We start from the raw sequence: 17983 nt of genomic DNA on the forward strand, positions 1-17983 counted from the left end.
CTGTTGAAGAAAGCAAGAGTGTTTCACTACAGACCCATCAGGATCAGACCTCCAGGTGAAACTGGGAAAGAAGGAATAGCATATGAAATAGGTGAGCAGGGAGGTTTTTATTTCTGCTAGGCAGAGGGCAGCCAGATTTGTAGAGGGCAAGGGGGCTAATACACGCACTTTCTAAGCACTGAACATAAGCATGAAGTAAATCTGCCTGCTGAAGGTTGTGACCCGTGCAGACTGCCCTACACATCACCTACTACTGTGAGAAAGGACCTGCTCTTTTTCAGCCAAGGCCTGGAGCTATCAGTTGTTCGTCAGTAAAACACGGAACTTTAATACAGTGTTGTGGTTTAACCCCAGCTGGTAACGAAGTGCCACGTGGCCACCCGCTCACTCCCCCTCACCCTGAGGGACAGGGAGGGGAATCAGAAAGGAACGTAAAACTCAAGGGTTGAGATAAGAACAATTCAATAGTTGAAATAAAATAAAAAGGAAAGAACAATAATAATAATAACAGTTAAAATGAAAAGGAGGGAGAGGGGGAGAGGAATGAAATCCAAAGGGAAGGGAGGAAAGAAAACAAGTGATGCACGATACAACTGCTCACCATCCGCTGACCGATGCCCAGCCAGTCCCTGAGCAACAATCCAACAGGCCCCAGACAGTCCCCCAGTTTATATACTCAGCATGATGTCCCATGGTATGGAACACCTCTTTGGCTAGTCGGGTCAGCTGTCCTGGCTGTGTCCCCTCCCAGTTCCCTGTGCCCCCCAGCCCTCTCGCTGGCAGGGCCTGAGAAACTGAACAGTCCTTGACTGAATATAAACATCACCCAGCAACAACCAAAACCATCAGTGTGCCATCAACATTGTTCTTCCACCAAATCCAAACCACAGCACTGCACCAGCTGCTAAGAAGAAAATTAACTCTATCCCAGCTGAAACCAGGACATACAGAAACCGTGAATTGTGTAAGAGACTGTTCATACGATTACTAAGTTTTTGCAAACAGATTATTAGTTATGTGGAGTCTTGCCTGCTGATCAGCATACATTCCAGTGATTTAATATATGCTTACATCTCTGTTGCATGAAGGAAAAGGTATGTATTCATATGTCCACAACCCTCCTCTTTAGCAGAAGGAAGACATGTCTGTCTCATGTGTAGTGTACCAGTCACAAGGCAGATACAGACCTCAAGATTACGCTGAAGTTAGGATTGTGGATGAAGGTTAGGATTCAGGGAAGTATGGGCTGGAGCCCCTTACATTCTATCATCTTGGGGGCCCAAAAGGCTAAGGTATGTGCTGGCACCAGTATGAGACAATTGCTTGCCTGTCAAGTTAGGCTTGGGGTTAAGATCATGTTTAGCCTCAGCTCAAGAAACAGCTGCACTGCCAGTACTGCAAAACTAGGAAGATAAGCTGACCTAGTCATCGTTAGGTATTACAAGTGGGAATCATTACCCATGATACCCGTGAAAAGGTATCCTGCTGACCCAGACCAATTGCTTAGGATGAGCTACATCTATAAAATTTATTGGGCTATGTTTAAGAGTAGGATAAGAGATGAGGTCATGTTTTGCTATTGCACAGACTGAACAGATAGTTTCAGACTTTTATATTATCATATTCACACAGATACTGCAAGACGCAGAATAAGCTGTCACATCGTCATTGAATTTGTCAGTACCAAAGAGCTATGGCAAAGTTCTGGATATGAAAGACTGGATGAGTGGCACCCATCTTCCCTGCATGCTGCAGACCTCTCCCCACCCTGCTGTTACCATAGCTGTTCAATGTCTACCATCACAAATCTTACTCCACTCCTGCCCATCACTCTACTAGCTGGCAACTCATGCCAACCTCCAAACTCACAAGACGGTAGTTCCTCCAACATTCCTGACCCTTTTCCTAGCCCTTTGAACTAGGATCATGAAGGAGTAAACACAACACTTCAGACCCTGGTGGTCTGAAACTTGACCTGAATTCCAGCCGCAACAGGGAAAACATCCAGGCTGAAACCATGAAACTCATTCAATTTGGATCACTGTGTATTGGAATCTACCAGATCCCTGAGAGCTTTTCCTTCACTGAGATTTGGAAATGTCCAAGTGTTTTGAATCCCAGATATTTATGTTTGGACTTAGTCCATCATGCAAAGTAATTAACTTTGAAAATTCTGGCCCTAATGAAATATTAAAGGTAACAGTGATTTATGCAGAGACTGTATTTACTATTTAAATCTTCTTATCCTCCTGTTTTGTTGCCAAATTCATAGAACTTTATGGAAGCAGGATTCTGATGAAATAAGAAGGTAAAGAAGGAGTCAAAACAATGTCTTATTCTTTCCTTCTGAAGCTTAAACCTATGACAGGGGCCACTGTCAAGATAAGATTTCCATGAAGACTGTAGCTTATGATTCCTGCTTGTGACATCCTATGGGAATATCTCCCATCCTGCATGGCAAACCCTGCAGACACCCTGTAACCCCACACTAGCTCTGTCTCTTGGGAAGTCCTGGCCATCCCTCAGCACTAGGGAAGACCTTTCAATGCATTTGCCAGTCTGGGACTGAAACAGGAGGAGATATTTGGCACACAGATCCTTTGTGAGTGCAAAAGGGGCACCATTCTCCTAACTGGTACTGACAGCTGAGCTAAGGCAGGTTCGAGGGGGCTGGGGCACAAACATAAAAACACCCAGTCCATGGGATCCTTCAGTGCAAGGGTCTCCTTCACCTCAGCTGCCAGAAACAGAAACGTAAATAGTCTAGGTACAGGTTATTTGCAAATGGTTACAGATAAGTGAGGCAGTTCATCACCTAGCCCTGAGAATACCTGTCACAGAGCAGAAGGTGGGACTCCTCACTCTTACAGACAAGAGCCTCTTCAACAAAGCCATGACATGCTGCTCAGCCAAAATTTGGTTGCCCTTTCATCCATCCTTTTTGGGTCTAGTCACAGATCTTCTCTTGAAAGGCTACTCCTGATTCTCTAATTGCTGCAAGTATAATTTTTCTCCTCCTCACCTTGCTTTCAGGCTGTGGCTACCAGATCCTAAACTGCTCTGTTCTCCTCCCAGTTGCCTGCTAAGCTGCCTGCTACTGCCCTTCACTATTCAGCCACCCATGCTTCAGGACCTTTTCTACAAATCCACTTCCTTGTGACACAGGGATCACACTTTTTTGTGTTAGCTGGATGATGAAGCTGGATAATTAAGTTTAAATGACTGCATTAAATGTCTATTAATGAACTAACTGTAATTCCAGTGTGTGCCCATATGCACAAGCCATGCTAACCAGACTACACTAGCAATCTTTCATTTATTTGATAAAACAATCACTGATTTTTTCTTGTGAAAGCTTACTAGAAGCACTATGAAAGCAAGGCCAAAATAAGCAACCACTTCAAAGCTACAAGTTCACACTTACATTGTTATCTTTGCAGAAGTAGGAAAGAGCTGGGAAACGCCTTCGGCTCCGAAATTTAGAGCTCCCCACTATGATGTGTGCAGTTGCAGACTTTGGTACGTACACTTCTGTTGGATAGGAGTCGCAGACCTGTGAATGGAAACTCTGCTTATTTGGCCTAAAAATACAAGTAATGTTAGCCATCTCCACAGCAAAAACAAAATACCAAGGAACTCTAATCTCAGGGAACATTCCATCATTATCATATACACATCACTGACATTTCTGAAAACAGTCTTTTGAAGCTGGAAAGTATTAATTCTAACTTACAGATGGCAAAACTGAAGCTGAAGGGTTGAAGAGCTGTATTTCCAAATGCTAATTCGTGCTGTGTTGAGAACAGGCAGATAGAACATACATTCATACCAGAAAAGATTCATTGCTACGTACACCAAGGTTGTATGTACAACTGCAGATTCCTCTGTAGCAGAATTTGGAAGTAAGGATGCATGGCAGTGGGTTAAGGGCTCAGACACCCCTCTCTTACAATGGGAGGGGATTACAGACCCAAATTTTCTAGCAAATTTAGTAACAAAAAAATGATGATCATGATAGGGGCTTGGAGAAAAGAAATTAATCCGTATGAAATGAGGATGCCAAAAGCCAAGCAGCCCTGACAATGCCTACCACTTCTGAAGGGAATCTAAGGAGCCTGCAAAAAGGCCCAGAAGTTCCTCTGGAGACAAGCGGGACCACAAACGGGGTCCTGGTCTAATTTCCTTTTCCTGATACAGCCTGTGGTGTTCTGGCTGGGGTCAAAAGAATATCCAGTATCTCCCTTGGACCTCCTGAGATGACTAAAAGTATAAGGATGCTCAGGGAGAAATTGGGTTCTGAGAGAGTTAGAGATATGTAATGAAAGAGAAAGAAAAGGAAGGGCTTGTGGTTACAGATGCTGCTGTGGTGAACTGGGTTTTATTCATGATGCCATTTTTCCTACAATTTATCTTTAAAGAGGTCAAACATTTTTTCCACTTGTTTTAACAAAAAGAAAACAAACCCTGACAGCACATTCAGTCTTCTCTGAGAACTTCACAGGCCTTCCTTAACATGGATATGCTCCAGCAACAGAGCCAATGGAGTGCATGGACAAACTTCCTTCAAAAATACTTTGGTTAGTATTTCTCACAATTAATTAATGTTCTAGGGACTTCAATTGTATGAGACTGAACTAAGCAGGACAGCACGCAGCTAGGAAGATATGTCAGATGACTGTGAAAAACACTTAACAGTCAATCACAGAGGCTTCAAAAGGATTGTGAGGATAACCAGTGAGGAAAAAACATTTGCCAAGTTCACTATTTCAAGTAATTTTTTTCTGAAAATTGTAGTAATTTTATATAACCCTACAAGTCAGGAAAATGCTCATTCAGAAACATAACATTCAGTATGATTAAAACTTCTCCCCAGGCAGGCAAGCAGTAACTTTTAAAACACTGAGGGCATGTTTTCTGTGCTTCATTTCTACGCGTGTTAAACGAAGACACACCCTTTCACCCACTATCTGCCTTTTTATGTGAAAGAGTGGAAGAACTGCACCTTACTACACATGTGTACAGCACTGACCACAAAGGAACCCTGCATCTAAGCACTGTGGTAGCCTGGAGTCACACTGCTGATTTACTTCACAGACAGCCTCTTTAACAGAAAAATCAGAACAACTCACTCCATAGTCTCTGTTTACATCGCTAATCTGCCAATAGTTGTTTGGAATACCCATCCGATTATATTCTTCATTGAGATCAATAAGCTTCCAGCCTTGCTCTCGTTCTTCTTTATCTAATTTTGGATTGAATGAGAAACAATACAGCTCTTCGTATTTCACTGGAAAAAAAAAAAAAAAAAGCAAACAAACAAAACCAGTTAACCGCTTCAGATTTCTCATCCTGAAATGACACTGCAAAACCAAAACTTGCCGTTGCCCTTTATGCAGTTTCTTTTAAAATAGTATGCTTTGCTATGTAAAAGCACATATCCTGGTCTACAACTATTTTAAAGTATACTTCACATTATGCTCTTTTGTTATTTGTATATGTTGCAATATATGTGCCTTATAAGTAGCGCTACTTAAAATACACCTCTTCTCTATGAATTGCAAAAGTCTCCCCGAGCCCAAAGACAAAATGCCAGTGATAATATGGTTTCATCCAAAGAAAACTGAAGTCAGTGCCAGAGTAAGCACTTGTTCTGCAAAAGAATTTGCTGGCCAGAAGTAGCTTAGAAGTCCCTTTATTAACTTAACATCTGTCCTGTGACAAAGACTGACGATCTGAACAATGGACTATGTAGCACAGTCTTCCAAAAATTGGACTAACTCAGAAGTCTTTGTCCCTAAATAAGGAAGTTACAAATAGATTAAGTGAAATCTTAGTTTTGTGGACTGCAAAATTCTGTCCTTGCATTATTATCAAAGGCATTCAAGATATAGATGTTGTAATAGCATAGAAATAGCATATGCTGCATCAACCATTTTATCAAGACGGTGAAATTGTTCAAGTAGCTATGCTACCTGTCACCCTTGGTCAAGGACCATATAAAAAGCTTTGCTGGTGCTGGAATTTTTAACCTTTTTTTGGAGTATGTCTGTATTTATGCTAATGAGGGTCTTAATCCTGGTGACCGATGGTAGTCAGACACACATTGCCATTACATGCCAACTGTCACTGATTTGAATAACTATTCAGCATATAGCTTGAAATTAACGCTCTCATTGATACTTATATTGTTATGTTCTGAGGGTATGTTTCATCCTGTTGCTCTAAGTTTCTTAAAACTTTCCAACCAACAGGTTTTTAACTTCAGAACTGAAATAAATCACAAGCTGAGTCCTCTCTGATTTCATGGTTCTCTATTGATACACTTGCTCCACAATATAATATTAAAAAGATCAGTAAATTTAAATACTGCACTTTCTTTTTTAATAATATACACCTAACAAGCAAAGTCTTAGAATACTAGGGTAAGGAACCTTATAGCTATTAAAATAATAACCAGAAAACCAACCACAATATTAATAATAATAAGGCTCCCACCGATTTTATTTTGATTATGCCTTCTAAAGGTTTAATTTAAGTTATGTTTTGCTTTTTAAACTTCTTTAAATTGATTGTATACACACACAGGAGTACGAACACAAGGAAAGAAAACATGTTAACTCTGTCAGCTAAGTACTGAAAGCCAACTAAATCATGAGTAAGGAGGAAGGAAAGAATGGTTTGCACAATATCTGACAGTTTAAACCCTTTCTGTATTCTCTGATTTCAAACTTTTGTCATGGCACAGATTTGGCAAACATTCTGGTTTATTTCTCACCTGCTAACATGAAGTTTTAACATAATACCTAAATCCAATCTGACCTCTTTTTAATTAATTATTTTTGGTAGCAATTTGAGCTTTTGTTTCCACTGCTTGGTTTTTCTGCATCTGGATTTTCTTTCCAAGTGAACCTGTTATTCACAGGCACATGGGAAGCCTTTAAAAATCCACCTATTAGAATACATCCGGGTTATTTATGACTGAAGTCTGCCTCAACGTTACAAGCATTATTACATGATGGTATCTATAGGTGGTAACAAAAATGTTCAGCTCTTAATAGTCAGTGCCTTAAAGTTCAGTTATCACCTCTTTGCTTGTACTTATTGGACCTTCCCTAATCTTTCATCGTTATTTTGACATAAGCATCTGCAATCCTGCTATTACATTTGTAATAACTGTTACGGTCAGCTTGTTTCACAAAGGGCTTAATTAAACAGAAAGGCCAAATTCAGGTGACAGCCTGACCTTATTAAAATGCTATTAACAGCTAGCAAGAATAAAATCAAACACAGATTTGCTCCTTTAGTGTAACTAAGACATCAGATAGCATAGAATATATTAAGCCAGTACACAACATGGGCTTCACTCAGGTTCCCCTATGGTGGAATGAATGAAAAGAACAGGCATAAAATGGAAAATAGAGCTTGAATGAGTCAAATTTTCTCTTCACAGAGTAAAGAGTACCTTCTAATGTTAGAGTAACTGTATTACCTAAAAAAAATGCAGCTTTGCGCCCAGACAAAATGGCATGGCAGAGCACTGTCAGGGTAATTTGGCTCAACTTGCAATCAGAGCCTTCTAGTTTTAAATAAGCAGGATTTTATCCTGCCTCACATGAAGATCAGATCGTTTGCTGGAGAAGAAAAGCTACTGTGCAGCTGAACTACCCAAAGAGCTAGTTCTATGGTGCTCTTATTGCATCTTCTTCATTTGAACCTTCTTGACCATTGCAGGCTGCCACTGGACGTGTATTCAGGGTCCACAGCTATTTTTCTCTTTGCCATTCCGTGTGCCTGTATTGAAGGGTCCTATTCTGGTGCAGAGCAGCACACACACCTCCTCCTGGCTCCAGGGAAACAGCACTACACAATTGCATTCCTTCCAGCATGCACAAACACATACTTGCAGCTGTGGTCCGTGGAATTAATCCAGATGTACACAGCAGAACCACTGACTAGATTTGTCTCATTGTTTTTAAATTTATCTGATTACTTTCATCTTGTATAACCTAGCATATCAAGTTAGAACTGCTGCAGTTGCATATTACTACTAACCTAATTATAGAAGGTACTTTATGAAGTTCAGTAGCTGTGCTGGCTGACACTGCAATTTTTTCCCCCTCTACACAGTAGATAAATTTGGTGTAGTCCTAGCAAGATAAAAATTAAAGCCAGCGTTGTCAGGTTTGTACAGCCTGTGGTAGACATTTTCTTCGCAAACTGTTGAAACAGTAAAGGACAGAGGTTGGTTTTGTATTTCTACAGTTATCATTTAAAATATACAATCCAGAAGCCTTGTCAGCTAGATCTTAGAAGAGCAGCTACAATGCAGAGGATCGGGTTTTGGACTTTGATGCAACATTTGGATTTTCATTGAAAAGAAAAAAGGTTTCAAAAGGATCTTGATCGGAATTCAGAAATTCTAAAAGGGCACACTCAAAATGTAGATAATAACAGGCCGAAACACAGGCAGTCCAGTGGGATAAATCAACTACTTGCTGCAAAACCTTTCACTGATTTCAAGAAATTTATGGACAGCACAGAAAGGAAAAATTCAAATCATGACACGACTGCTAGACATATCATAAGTCTTTTTGTCACAGCAGGAATGTGAAAGTTTCCTGCATTTAGAGGCTTGTTCACACTTACACAAGGCATCCAGTAAACAGTTACACATAAAGTATCATTATAATGCATTTTACGGCCCGTGATACCCTAGGGTATTATTTTAAATAAGAGTTCATGTCATACTTCATGGAATGAACTACTTGTTATAATGTGCTTTCTTGATGGCTCCATAAATGATTATTCTAATATGTTCTGCTCAGAGACCTTTTGTCTCGTAACACATCTCTAATGAAGCCTTTTCTGCAAAGGACAAAGATGCACAGCTACATTTCTTCCATTACGTTTTCCCTCTTCAGGATGAGGACTGACTTTTGTGTCAGTTTCCTTCCCATACCTGGTCGTGCCAGACGTATCAGAGATATGTAAATGTCATGGCAGTCTCGTTCCTGAGGGATGACCAGCTGGATAACCTGGAAGTTCTTGCAGCGGATCAGTAATGGGCAACCAGTGGCAGTGGTGGCCTGCTTCTCAATAGAGGAAATTTGGCTGTGAAGAACCTGCAAGGGAATTGAAAACATTTATGCCAAGTGATTCAAAACTTTAGGAAGAAAAATAATTACTTATAATGGCATGCCAAGGCAGGCACAGTAGCTTCCGCTACTGTTTGGGAAAATCCCCACACTCCTCGTCTTGAAGTTTTTACTCCTATCTCCAGTTTCAGGCTCAAGCAGTGCCTGGTACATCACCTACAGACAAAGAAGTGCTTCTGGAGTGCTTCAGCTGCTCAAATATTAGTCTGGTCATGCTATCCAAAGCTTTTTGTTTGTTTGCTTTAGTGTAAGCTAGCGGCTGTCAGGAAAAGAGTTTTTTCAGCTGTCTGCACAATGGAAAGATGAACCAACATCAGTTAGATAAGGCTAAAATGTTGGGCTTCCTCACTGGCAGAATGGTAGCCCTGATATAATTCTAAATACTGCATCAGATGAGATGAAACCTTACAATAAAAATCGGGAGGGAATAGTGGGACCAAAAGAGAACGGAGTTAATAATTTAGTACAAAAATGGACGGAGGATTCATAATTAAGCTACATAAAAGACTCTCAAAGGGTAAGCCACCAGTGCTTTATCTGTACCTGTCTACATACATGCACCATATGTTATCAATCCATCAAAACAGAGAACTCAAAATACTACATTATAAAAAAATCAAAAAATTAAACCAACAAAATCACTGATCCAGCACAAAAGATCAGGGAGAGAGGCAAGAGCTCAGTGAGCGAAGGTAGTAATTCACATTCAAATCATTTATTCTCAGTTCTTCCTGGATGATAGGAGCAATACTGTAGTTTACAGAAGCTCTTCCTCGATCACTCACATCTGGTATTCTTATGGTGAAGGTCCTTCTACTCCTCTTACTGTGTTGTGATATCCAGAATCCATTGACAATTTTCAAAAATTACCAGGCTGGAATTTCACATACTCTGAAGTTCCAAAAGTATCCATACAAACTAATTTACAACGTTTAAACTGTTTTGCAAGTTATTTTCAAATTACCATCAATGAAGTGCCACACACTTACAGCTAACTGGAAAAAAAAAAAAATCATACCCAGGTTTCTTTACGAGTTTCAGAGCCATTCTCCACAAAGATTACATGGGTAGCTGTTAAATACAAGGTTCCCAGTGCAGCTTTTCTTGAAGATAAACGATCAAGTAACCGAACATTTTCCACCTATACAAAGAAATGATACAGAAATAATCAGGCTATGACATAGCTTGCCATAGTGAGTTCTCAACATCCACATTTTGTTCATTACAAAGTTAAGCTCTTTCCGGCACCATATGAAATGACTTATCAGAAAAGTATAACTATATGAGAAAATGCAATTATATTATGTGATCTATTTCCAGATCTACCTTAGTGTTCATTTTCCCCCCTCTTGCGGTACCTCTGTATCCAAAAATTCATTAGCAAAGACTTCCAAAGATAATTTCTCACTTCACCTCTTTCCTCCTATCTCACCTTACCAAAACCCTGTGATAGCAAGGCAGGGCCCAGCCTTCAGCTGAACTCTAGCTCCACGTCATCCATTCAAGCCATTCCAGAATTATCAGTGATACATAGGAAGCTAAATTAAAATAATGATAATAGTGATAATGATGATAATAAGAACAACAACAATAATAATAATAATAACAATAATAATAACAACAACAATAATAATGTGATAGTGGTAGAGTGTCTTTCTTCAGCAGGCGTGGGAGGGGACACAGCCAGGACCGGTGACCCAAAGTGACCAAAGGGATATCCCACACCATGTGACACCTGCTCAGACATAAAAGCTAAGAGAAAGGAGGAGGAAGGGGGAGCATTTGTTATTTACAGTGTTTGCCTTCCTGAGCAACCGCTACATGTACCAAAGCCCTGCTTCCCAGGAGGTGGCTGAACATCACCTGCTGATGGGAAGTAGAGAATAACATCTTTTCCTTTGCTTCCACGCATGCAGCTTTTGCTATTGCTTCGTTAAACTGCCTTTATCTTGACCCACAAGTTGGGGTTTTTCTGTCTTATTTCCTCCCTCCCTGTTCTGCCAAGGAAGGGAGTGATAGAGTGGCTTGGTGGGCACCTGGTGTCCAGCCAAGGTCAACCCACCACAAACATGGTGGCTCATCTTCTCCACACCCTCTCTTCAACTCTTCACTCAAGACTTACGATTTCTTTTATACACCCAATTATTTTCAGAACTTGGGGCTCCTAACTGTTGAAGGGATATGCCCCCATTACAATCAAAAGGGACTAGCCTTGTGTTTGAAATATGGAAGCTGACTTAGGGGGAAGGCATGGGAAGAGCAAAATTAAAGACCTTACCACTCTTGCATTGAAATCAGCGTAATTTCACACCAATTTCCTGAAAATTAGAATTGGGTGCAACAAATACAAAGAAAAAAAAAAAAGGATCAACAAAATCAATTTGCTTTTAATAGTGTAGAGATTCCAGATTAGAATGACAGAAACTTCCCAAAATACCCTCAGAGATGAGATGCAGCCATATATTCTCAAAATTTTGCAGAAATAATTCCACTGAAATAACACCAGAAACAGAATGATGCCAGCACCTAGGAATTACATGTTTACAATGTGTATTCCAAACACATATTGCACTAGTTTAAAAATAGGAATAAAGAAATCTTTAAAACCAAAATAAGCCAGTTTGGTAGCAAAACGCTTAAAATCAAACAATTAGTAAAACCAAGTCTTCTCCCTCAAGGCCAGTTATAGTCTGTCTGCTTTAAACAAAAATAAAACAGCTAGAAAGCAAGGAAAAGTCTTTTCCCAGGACCATCTACTTCAGAGGTCACGTTGTGGGGGGAGGAGGGATGGAAGGAACACAGCATTAACCCAGCCAGCATCCAGTAGTAAGCAAAAGAGGGGATTTAAAAGAGCAGGAAGGATACAAAAGTAAGATCAAATTGAGGTTTGTCTGGACAAAAAAAAAGGTGCCCAGGTGGCAATGCAGCCAGCAAGGACTCTGCTGCACAGGCACGGGCCGCGCGCCAGGGAGCTCAGGCCACCAGACACCAGCAAAGCAGAACCTACGCAGAGGGGCAGGGGCTGAGGGATGAATTTCCAGGCCTCCCAGTCACATCATTTCCCCACTCATCCCTCAGAGACCCACGGCTGAATAATGCTAATGAACAAAGCTCTTGTTTGGGTTGTGGGGTTTGGTGGGGTTTTTTTGGTACAAAGCTATAAATTAAACAACGGTTGGATCCGAATAAACAGGAATAATTGCAATGAGAACTGCACGGTAAATCCTGTTTCATTAAAGGAAATACAACGGCTGCACAGAGTGAGATTAGAGATTCACCTGGCCCTGCCGGTCATCTCCCAGAGCAGGCAACTGCAGTTGCTGAGGGAAAAGAGTAACAGGCACGAGTGTGCTGGTGCTCCCTCGGGATGTTATCCGTGTGTTCTAAAAAGCAGCAGCTCTAGGGGCTTCCTAAGCTGAGGTCATAGTTTTTCATATCCCTATCTGCATTTTAATTCCATGAGTTTTGTTACACAACATTTTGAATCCTTGTAACCTACTGGCACCCACCACACCCTGTGAGTGAACTTCACGTTGCTGCTATGCATTGCACACAAAAATCCCTCCCTCTTGCTTGTTTTGAACCTGCCACCTATGGCAGGTGCACCATGCATTTGGCGAACAATTTAGTAAACAGAGAATGTTGCTTCTCATTTGCTTTCTATGTGCTGCACATGCTGCTGCAGATCCTTCCATCCTCACATTCCCAGACTAAAGAGTCACAACTTTATGTAGTTGTGACTTTTATGGAAGCTATTCCAGACAAGCTCTTCCATGCTTCTGATTATCCTGTGAGAGGTCTGTTCCTTGAGAAGAGAGGCCAAAAGCGCAAACAGAATTCAAGATTTGGGTGTACAATAGCTTTGTATAACAGAATGGTAATGTTTGCCGTTTTGTTCTCTATTCGGTTTTTAAGTTTTCAAACCTTGCTTGCTTTTCCATCCCCTGCCGAGCACAGTGGGGGGGTTATAATTATTTAATTATTTGTTTTTAGAACTAGCAATTGTAACTCCAAGTCACGTCTGCATACATAAATTAAGACCCACCCTCTATGTATATTATCTTATATTTATTAATTACTTTTGTCCACCAGTATCATGAGATGTTGCTGCAAGCCCCCGCAGCAATCTTTCATTTCTGCTACCCTGAAAGACGTTGGTACAGTCAGTGAACTTTACCACCTCTGGCATCTCCTCCCCTCCCTGTATCTTTCACAACATTTGAAGTTGAACATAGGGGCTCTTACAGATCTGTTGGATCTCTAGTGACGAGTTCCCTCCATGGCAAAAATGGACAATACTTTCTTACTATTTGTTTCTTATTTTTTAATTAGTTATTAATGAGAGGCCTATACGTCTTATCCTATGATACTTAATCTTCTTCAAGAGCCTTTGATGAAGGACATGCTCAAATGAGTTTTGGAAGACCAATTAGCTTCTATCAAATGAACCACCCTTGTCCATACATTCAGTTACTTTTCCAAAGAAACTGTAGAGATTCTGGGTTCCTCTATTGAACCTACGCCAGTTCTCCCCCTTTTTATCATACTTATCCATAAATCTAATGACTTAGAAGGGGGCCTATAGAGTATTGCAGCTCCTACCAATTTATCAGATTAGGTGTCATGTTTATCACCTCCATTTTTTTCAGATCAGGAAACTTTTAAGCATTACACCAACATTACTGGCTTGACAGTTTTGTACTTTAGTTCTTTTAACTTGCATGGATACCATCTGGTCCTGGTAATTTTTTACTGCTCATTGCTGCCAGTTTCTTCTGGTACCTTTTCTTACAACACTTTTATTGTTGACAAATCTTCTGATACATTCTTGACAGAGAAATATGCCAGAATGGGCATATCTCTAAATACCTTACATACTTGGATCGTTTATTAATCCTGTAGATTTTGTCAGGATTTTACCTACTTAAAGCCAGCTTGAAAATGGTTTTACTAGTAGTTTTTGCCAAGTTGTTCTTCAAAATCTCTTTTGGCCTGCCTTATTGTGTTTATATATTTAACTTGTTTATGCTTTATTTTCCTCATTTAGGCACAACTTCAACTTGAAGAAAGTCCTTTTAGTTCTAATAAAAGAAGCCTTTTTAATAAAAGACATCCTCTTACTCCTTTACCCTTCTGTTTAGCTATGCAAACCTTTTTTGGGGTCTTTTAAAGCCTTTTTTCTGGAAGTTAATTTGCAGTAAGCTCCCATATTTAAACAATCTTGATGACTCCTATAAACATTCTGAATTTTGGCTCTTTTTCTTTTTAAACAGTTTTCACGTTTTTATGCAGTTTGCTCTTTGAAGATAAACATTGCCATGGGAGAGTTTTTCCCCTTTTCTTGCTGTTTCAAGAATACTGCATCATTAGTTACTGTCACACAGAGGTTCTAGCTGTGTTTTGAATGAAGTCTTTCTGTCATTGTCTAAAACCAGGTCCTAGATTTCTAATTACTTAAAATTGCTTTTTTTTTTTCAAGATTAAAAAAATAGCCTCCATATAAGCAATTATTTAAAGAACCTTAAGTTTTACTCAGAATCACACACACACACACACACACAGAGCGCATTTACCCAATATCAATTTATTAAATGATGTCTCGCACTGTTACTGCATCTCCTGTCTTCATGCCCCATTTGATCTTGTTTAGGTTGTCACAGGCAATGCAACTATTTAGGAAGGACAGTCGGTACTACAGTCCTAATACTGTACTGCAGTCCTGTGGTGCTATGGTTCTACTTTTCCTATTTCATCTTGTAATTTCAATCTGTAGGGACTCTTTGCTTTTGTGATGTAGTTACTCTATGAGATTTGACTCTGTTTACTTCAAGACAAAAAAAAAATCTGCTCTTTGACAGGCATGACTTTACCTGTCTTTCTCATGTAATTTGTCACTGATCTGCCTGTCATTGTTTATTTTTCTTCCACTGTTTCTAACATGCCTATTACACCAACATTCTCATTTATAATCAATAACTTCAGTTTCAACATTTTTTTTTCAGACTTCTAATACCTGTACTGAAACACACAAGTATTTGGTCCAGTTGTCAATGTTTCTTTGCTCTGATTAAGTGGAACACTAGGCAACTTCTATTTATTTGAGAATATAGCATATTTTAAGCTGACAAATTTTTGTGTGGCACAGCACAACATCCAAAATATCATACATTTTCTGTATTCTAACAAAAGCGTCTCAGTTTTTCAGTACTTCAGTGTGGATAAGCACAACTCAGAACCAGCTCTCCTAGCAGGCTCAACAAGGAAAAAGTACTGTTTGTGAGATGATGCAGCAGACTGAATATTTAGCTAGCCCTTGTTTCTGCTGGCCCCAAAGAGTACAGTAAGAGTGAGTTCTAATTAGTGAGAATCTCTTAGCATGATTCATTGATTAACCTTGCCTGGTTCTCACATTATATATGTCAATCTGTGAATGTAGTATGAGAAAAATATAGCATTTACTAATAACTTGCCCCATGAACCACCTTATCATATCTACCATCATTTCCAAAGGGAAAGGGAATTGCTTAAATCTAAATTCTACCTGAATTCGAATCCACAGCTCTGATTTATAGTGAGGAAGTAGCACGAAGTGCCTTCAGTAGCAGTAAGGGTCTCTAAGCTCTCACAAGCTTGTTCTAAAAACTCTCTGCATGTATTTACACGGTTTTAATCTGAGCCCCATCTATGTTTCTTCTGCCTAGTCTCCAGTTACTCAAACTTTCTGAAAAAGCAGTGTATTACACCCATGGACAGGAGGAGAGGGGGGAAAAAAAGTAAAACAGAGCTAGCCACAATCTAAGATTTCATTCAGCTGATCAAAGGATTCAGAGAAGGAGCCTTGTTCCTCTTCTCCACCCTCCCAGTCAGGAAAAGAAAACCAAGGCAAACACTGTCTTTAAATGGTCTAGAGGGAATGGCAGCATGTTCATTTCCACAAGAGAGGAACAGACATTGTAACAGTGGTTTGGAAGAAGTTGAGGTTTTCTACCTAAAAAGTAGAAGCATGCTGAGATATCAGCATTAAAAGCAAAATAAATAAATAAATAAATAAATTGAATATCAGAGACGCCATAGTAATTTGTCTCCTACTTTTTCTCCAAAAAATGCTCCATTTTTTCACCAGAACTACTGTAGACTTTACTGGAGAACCTAAGAAATAATGTATGTACTGACACACGTCAGGAAAAAGCATGCTGCATATGTGCTTTGCCTAAAATGAACAGCTAGTGGGAGAGACCGGATCAGAAAATATCAGGTAAAGAATAAAAAAAAGAACAAAAACAGCCTGTAAAGCTGAGAGCTGGCAGAGCTCAAGGAGCGAAAAAAGAAAGCATTACCCAAGCTGGTCTGGAGAGTGGCATCTAAGTATAAACGTCAATAATTTATTTGAAGTTGTTGCCCCCATCATTTATTTTTGCCTGATGACTGTGGTTGTCTAGGCTTAAAGAGAAGACTGCCAAGAGATTTACTTCAATGATTACAGCCCCTTACATGGGGATAAATAAAGTTGGACAGAAACTCTATTTTCAATGCAACGCAGATGACAGAAAAAAGGAAGCAAAAATAGAAGTTAAAGGGAATGCAGATTAAGAACAGATGGAAGGCACTTCTTACTCAGAGAATGAACATGACAAATGACTTATGAACAAGGTTGCCAGGAGGTCATTCAAGAAAAAAATGGCATATTAGGGAAAAGCACGGGTCAAAGCTTTATTCCGGCACAACTCCTACCAGTTTCAACAGGACTCCCACCTATGGAAGAATGGCAAAGATATGACCCTGAAAGCGTTCGGAAGAGTTGTCGTGCTAAAACATTATTCCTAAAAATATCCATGTACCCTAATTTGTTTTCATTTTTAGTATAGATTACTTCTCAAATAAGCTCTGACTGCATGGCCTATTTTTAAATGCTTCTTGAATATACTACCTTCGCTCTCATTTTTTAAGATGTTTCACTATCTCCACACACACGGCAACATCATAAAAAAATGCAGAAGTGACTGCTGCTTTTCATGCTGTCCATAACTCCACATGGGAAAGCTCTTTCAGATAAATGCAGGATCAGTTCTGACTATGGACTCAGACTCGAGTAGGGAAAGGAGAGAGAATCGGTCAGACTGGGAAGAACCCTGCCTTCAAGCCAGACCTCAGTCTCACACCTCTCCACATCACTCTGCGTATACAACAGGGAGGTGCTGTCCGACACAAAACGGTCTCTACTGTAGGATTTTCAAGTAACATGAAATTCTGAATTCAGAAAAAACATCTCAAAGAGTTTTATTTACACTACATAGGTTTTCAGGCTCTGTGTTTGCTTCCCATGTATTAGGTGACCTGACGTAGAAGATGCTTGAACGTTCTGCCATGGTAATCACCGAGCTGCCCGTCACAATCATCGCTGTGCATCCGGAAGGAGAACACCAGCGGAAAAACCTATCGGGCAGCCAAGAACAAAGCAGCTTTCCTCTCATGTATCATCAAGTGCTCCCCATGCCTTTAGGAGGAACAGTTACCAATTCCTCTCATTCCTTATCACAAAAAAAGGAAGAAAGTCCAGAAAACACTCCTGGGCCGGAGAAAGCTGCTAATTAAAGGCAAAAGCAGGGACTGTCCTAGCTCAGGTCACAGTCTCAGGAGCTTCTCTGTTGGTCAGCAGTTAAAATTCACTGTTCTACAACAAAGGCCCACTGCAGCAAGTTCCAGATAAAAGCTGATCAAATACCTTAACACTTGACTGCACAGCGGAGTTTCAATCATTCTCCAAATGTAAAGAAAGACCGCTTTCATGATGGTCTGTGCTGCTGAAAAGGCTGACCCAAAGCCAAGGA

General features: G+C 40.0%; 1 protein-coding gene across 3 annotated transcripts in view; it reads right to left on the bottom strand.

Annotated features, from left to right (window-relative positions):
* Window positions 1-17983, bottom strand: part of MTMR7 (myotubularin related protein 7) — a 53277-nt gene that overhangs the window by 24186 nt on the left and 11108 nt on the right. For all 3 annotated transcript variants that reach the window (XM_040596456.1, XM_040596466.1, XM_040596476.1), the window contains exons 2-5: window positions 10174-10296; window positions 8960-9122; window positions 5130-5287; window positions 3425-3553 (exon numbers count right to left, since the gene is read on the bottom strand). In XM_040596456.1, the coding sequence (XP_040452390.1) occupies window positions 3425-3553; window positions 5130-5287; window positions 8960-9122; window positions 10174-10296 (573 nt within the window). The remainder of the gene's footprint in view (window positions 1-3424; window positions 3554-5129; window positions 5288-8959; window positions 9123-10173; window positions 10297-17983) is intronic.

This window comes from Falco naumanni, chromosome 1, assembly GCF_017639655.2.
Source record: "Falco naumanni isolate bFalNau1 chromosome 1, bFalNau1.pat, whole genome shotgun sequence".
Lineage (NCBI taxonomy): Eukaryota > Metazoa > Chordata > Aves > Falconiformes > Falconidae > Falco > Falco naumanni.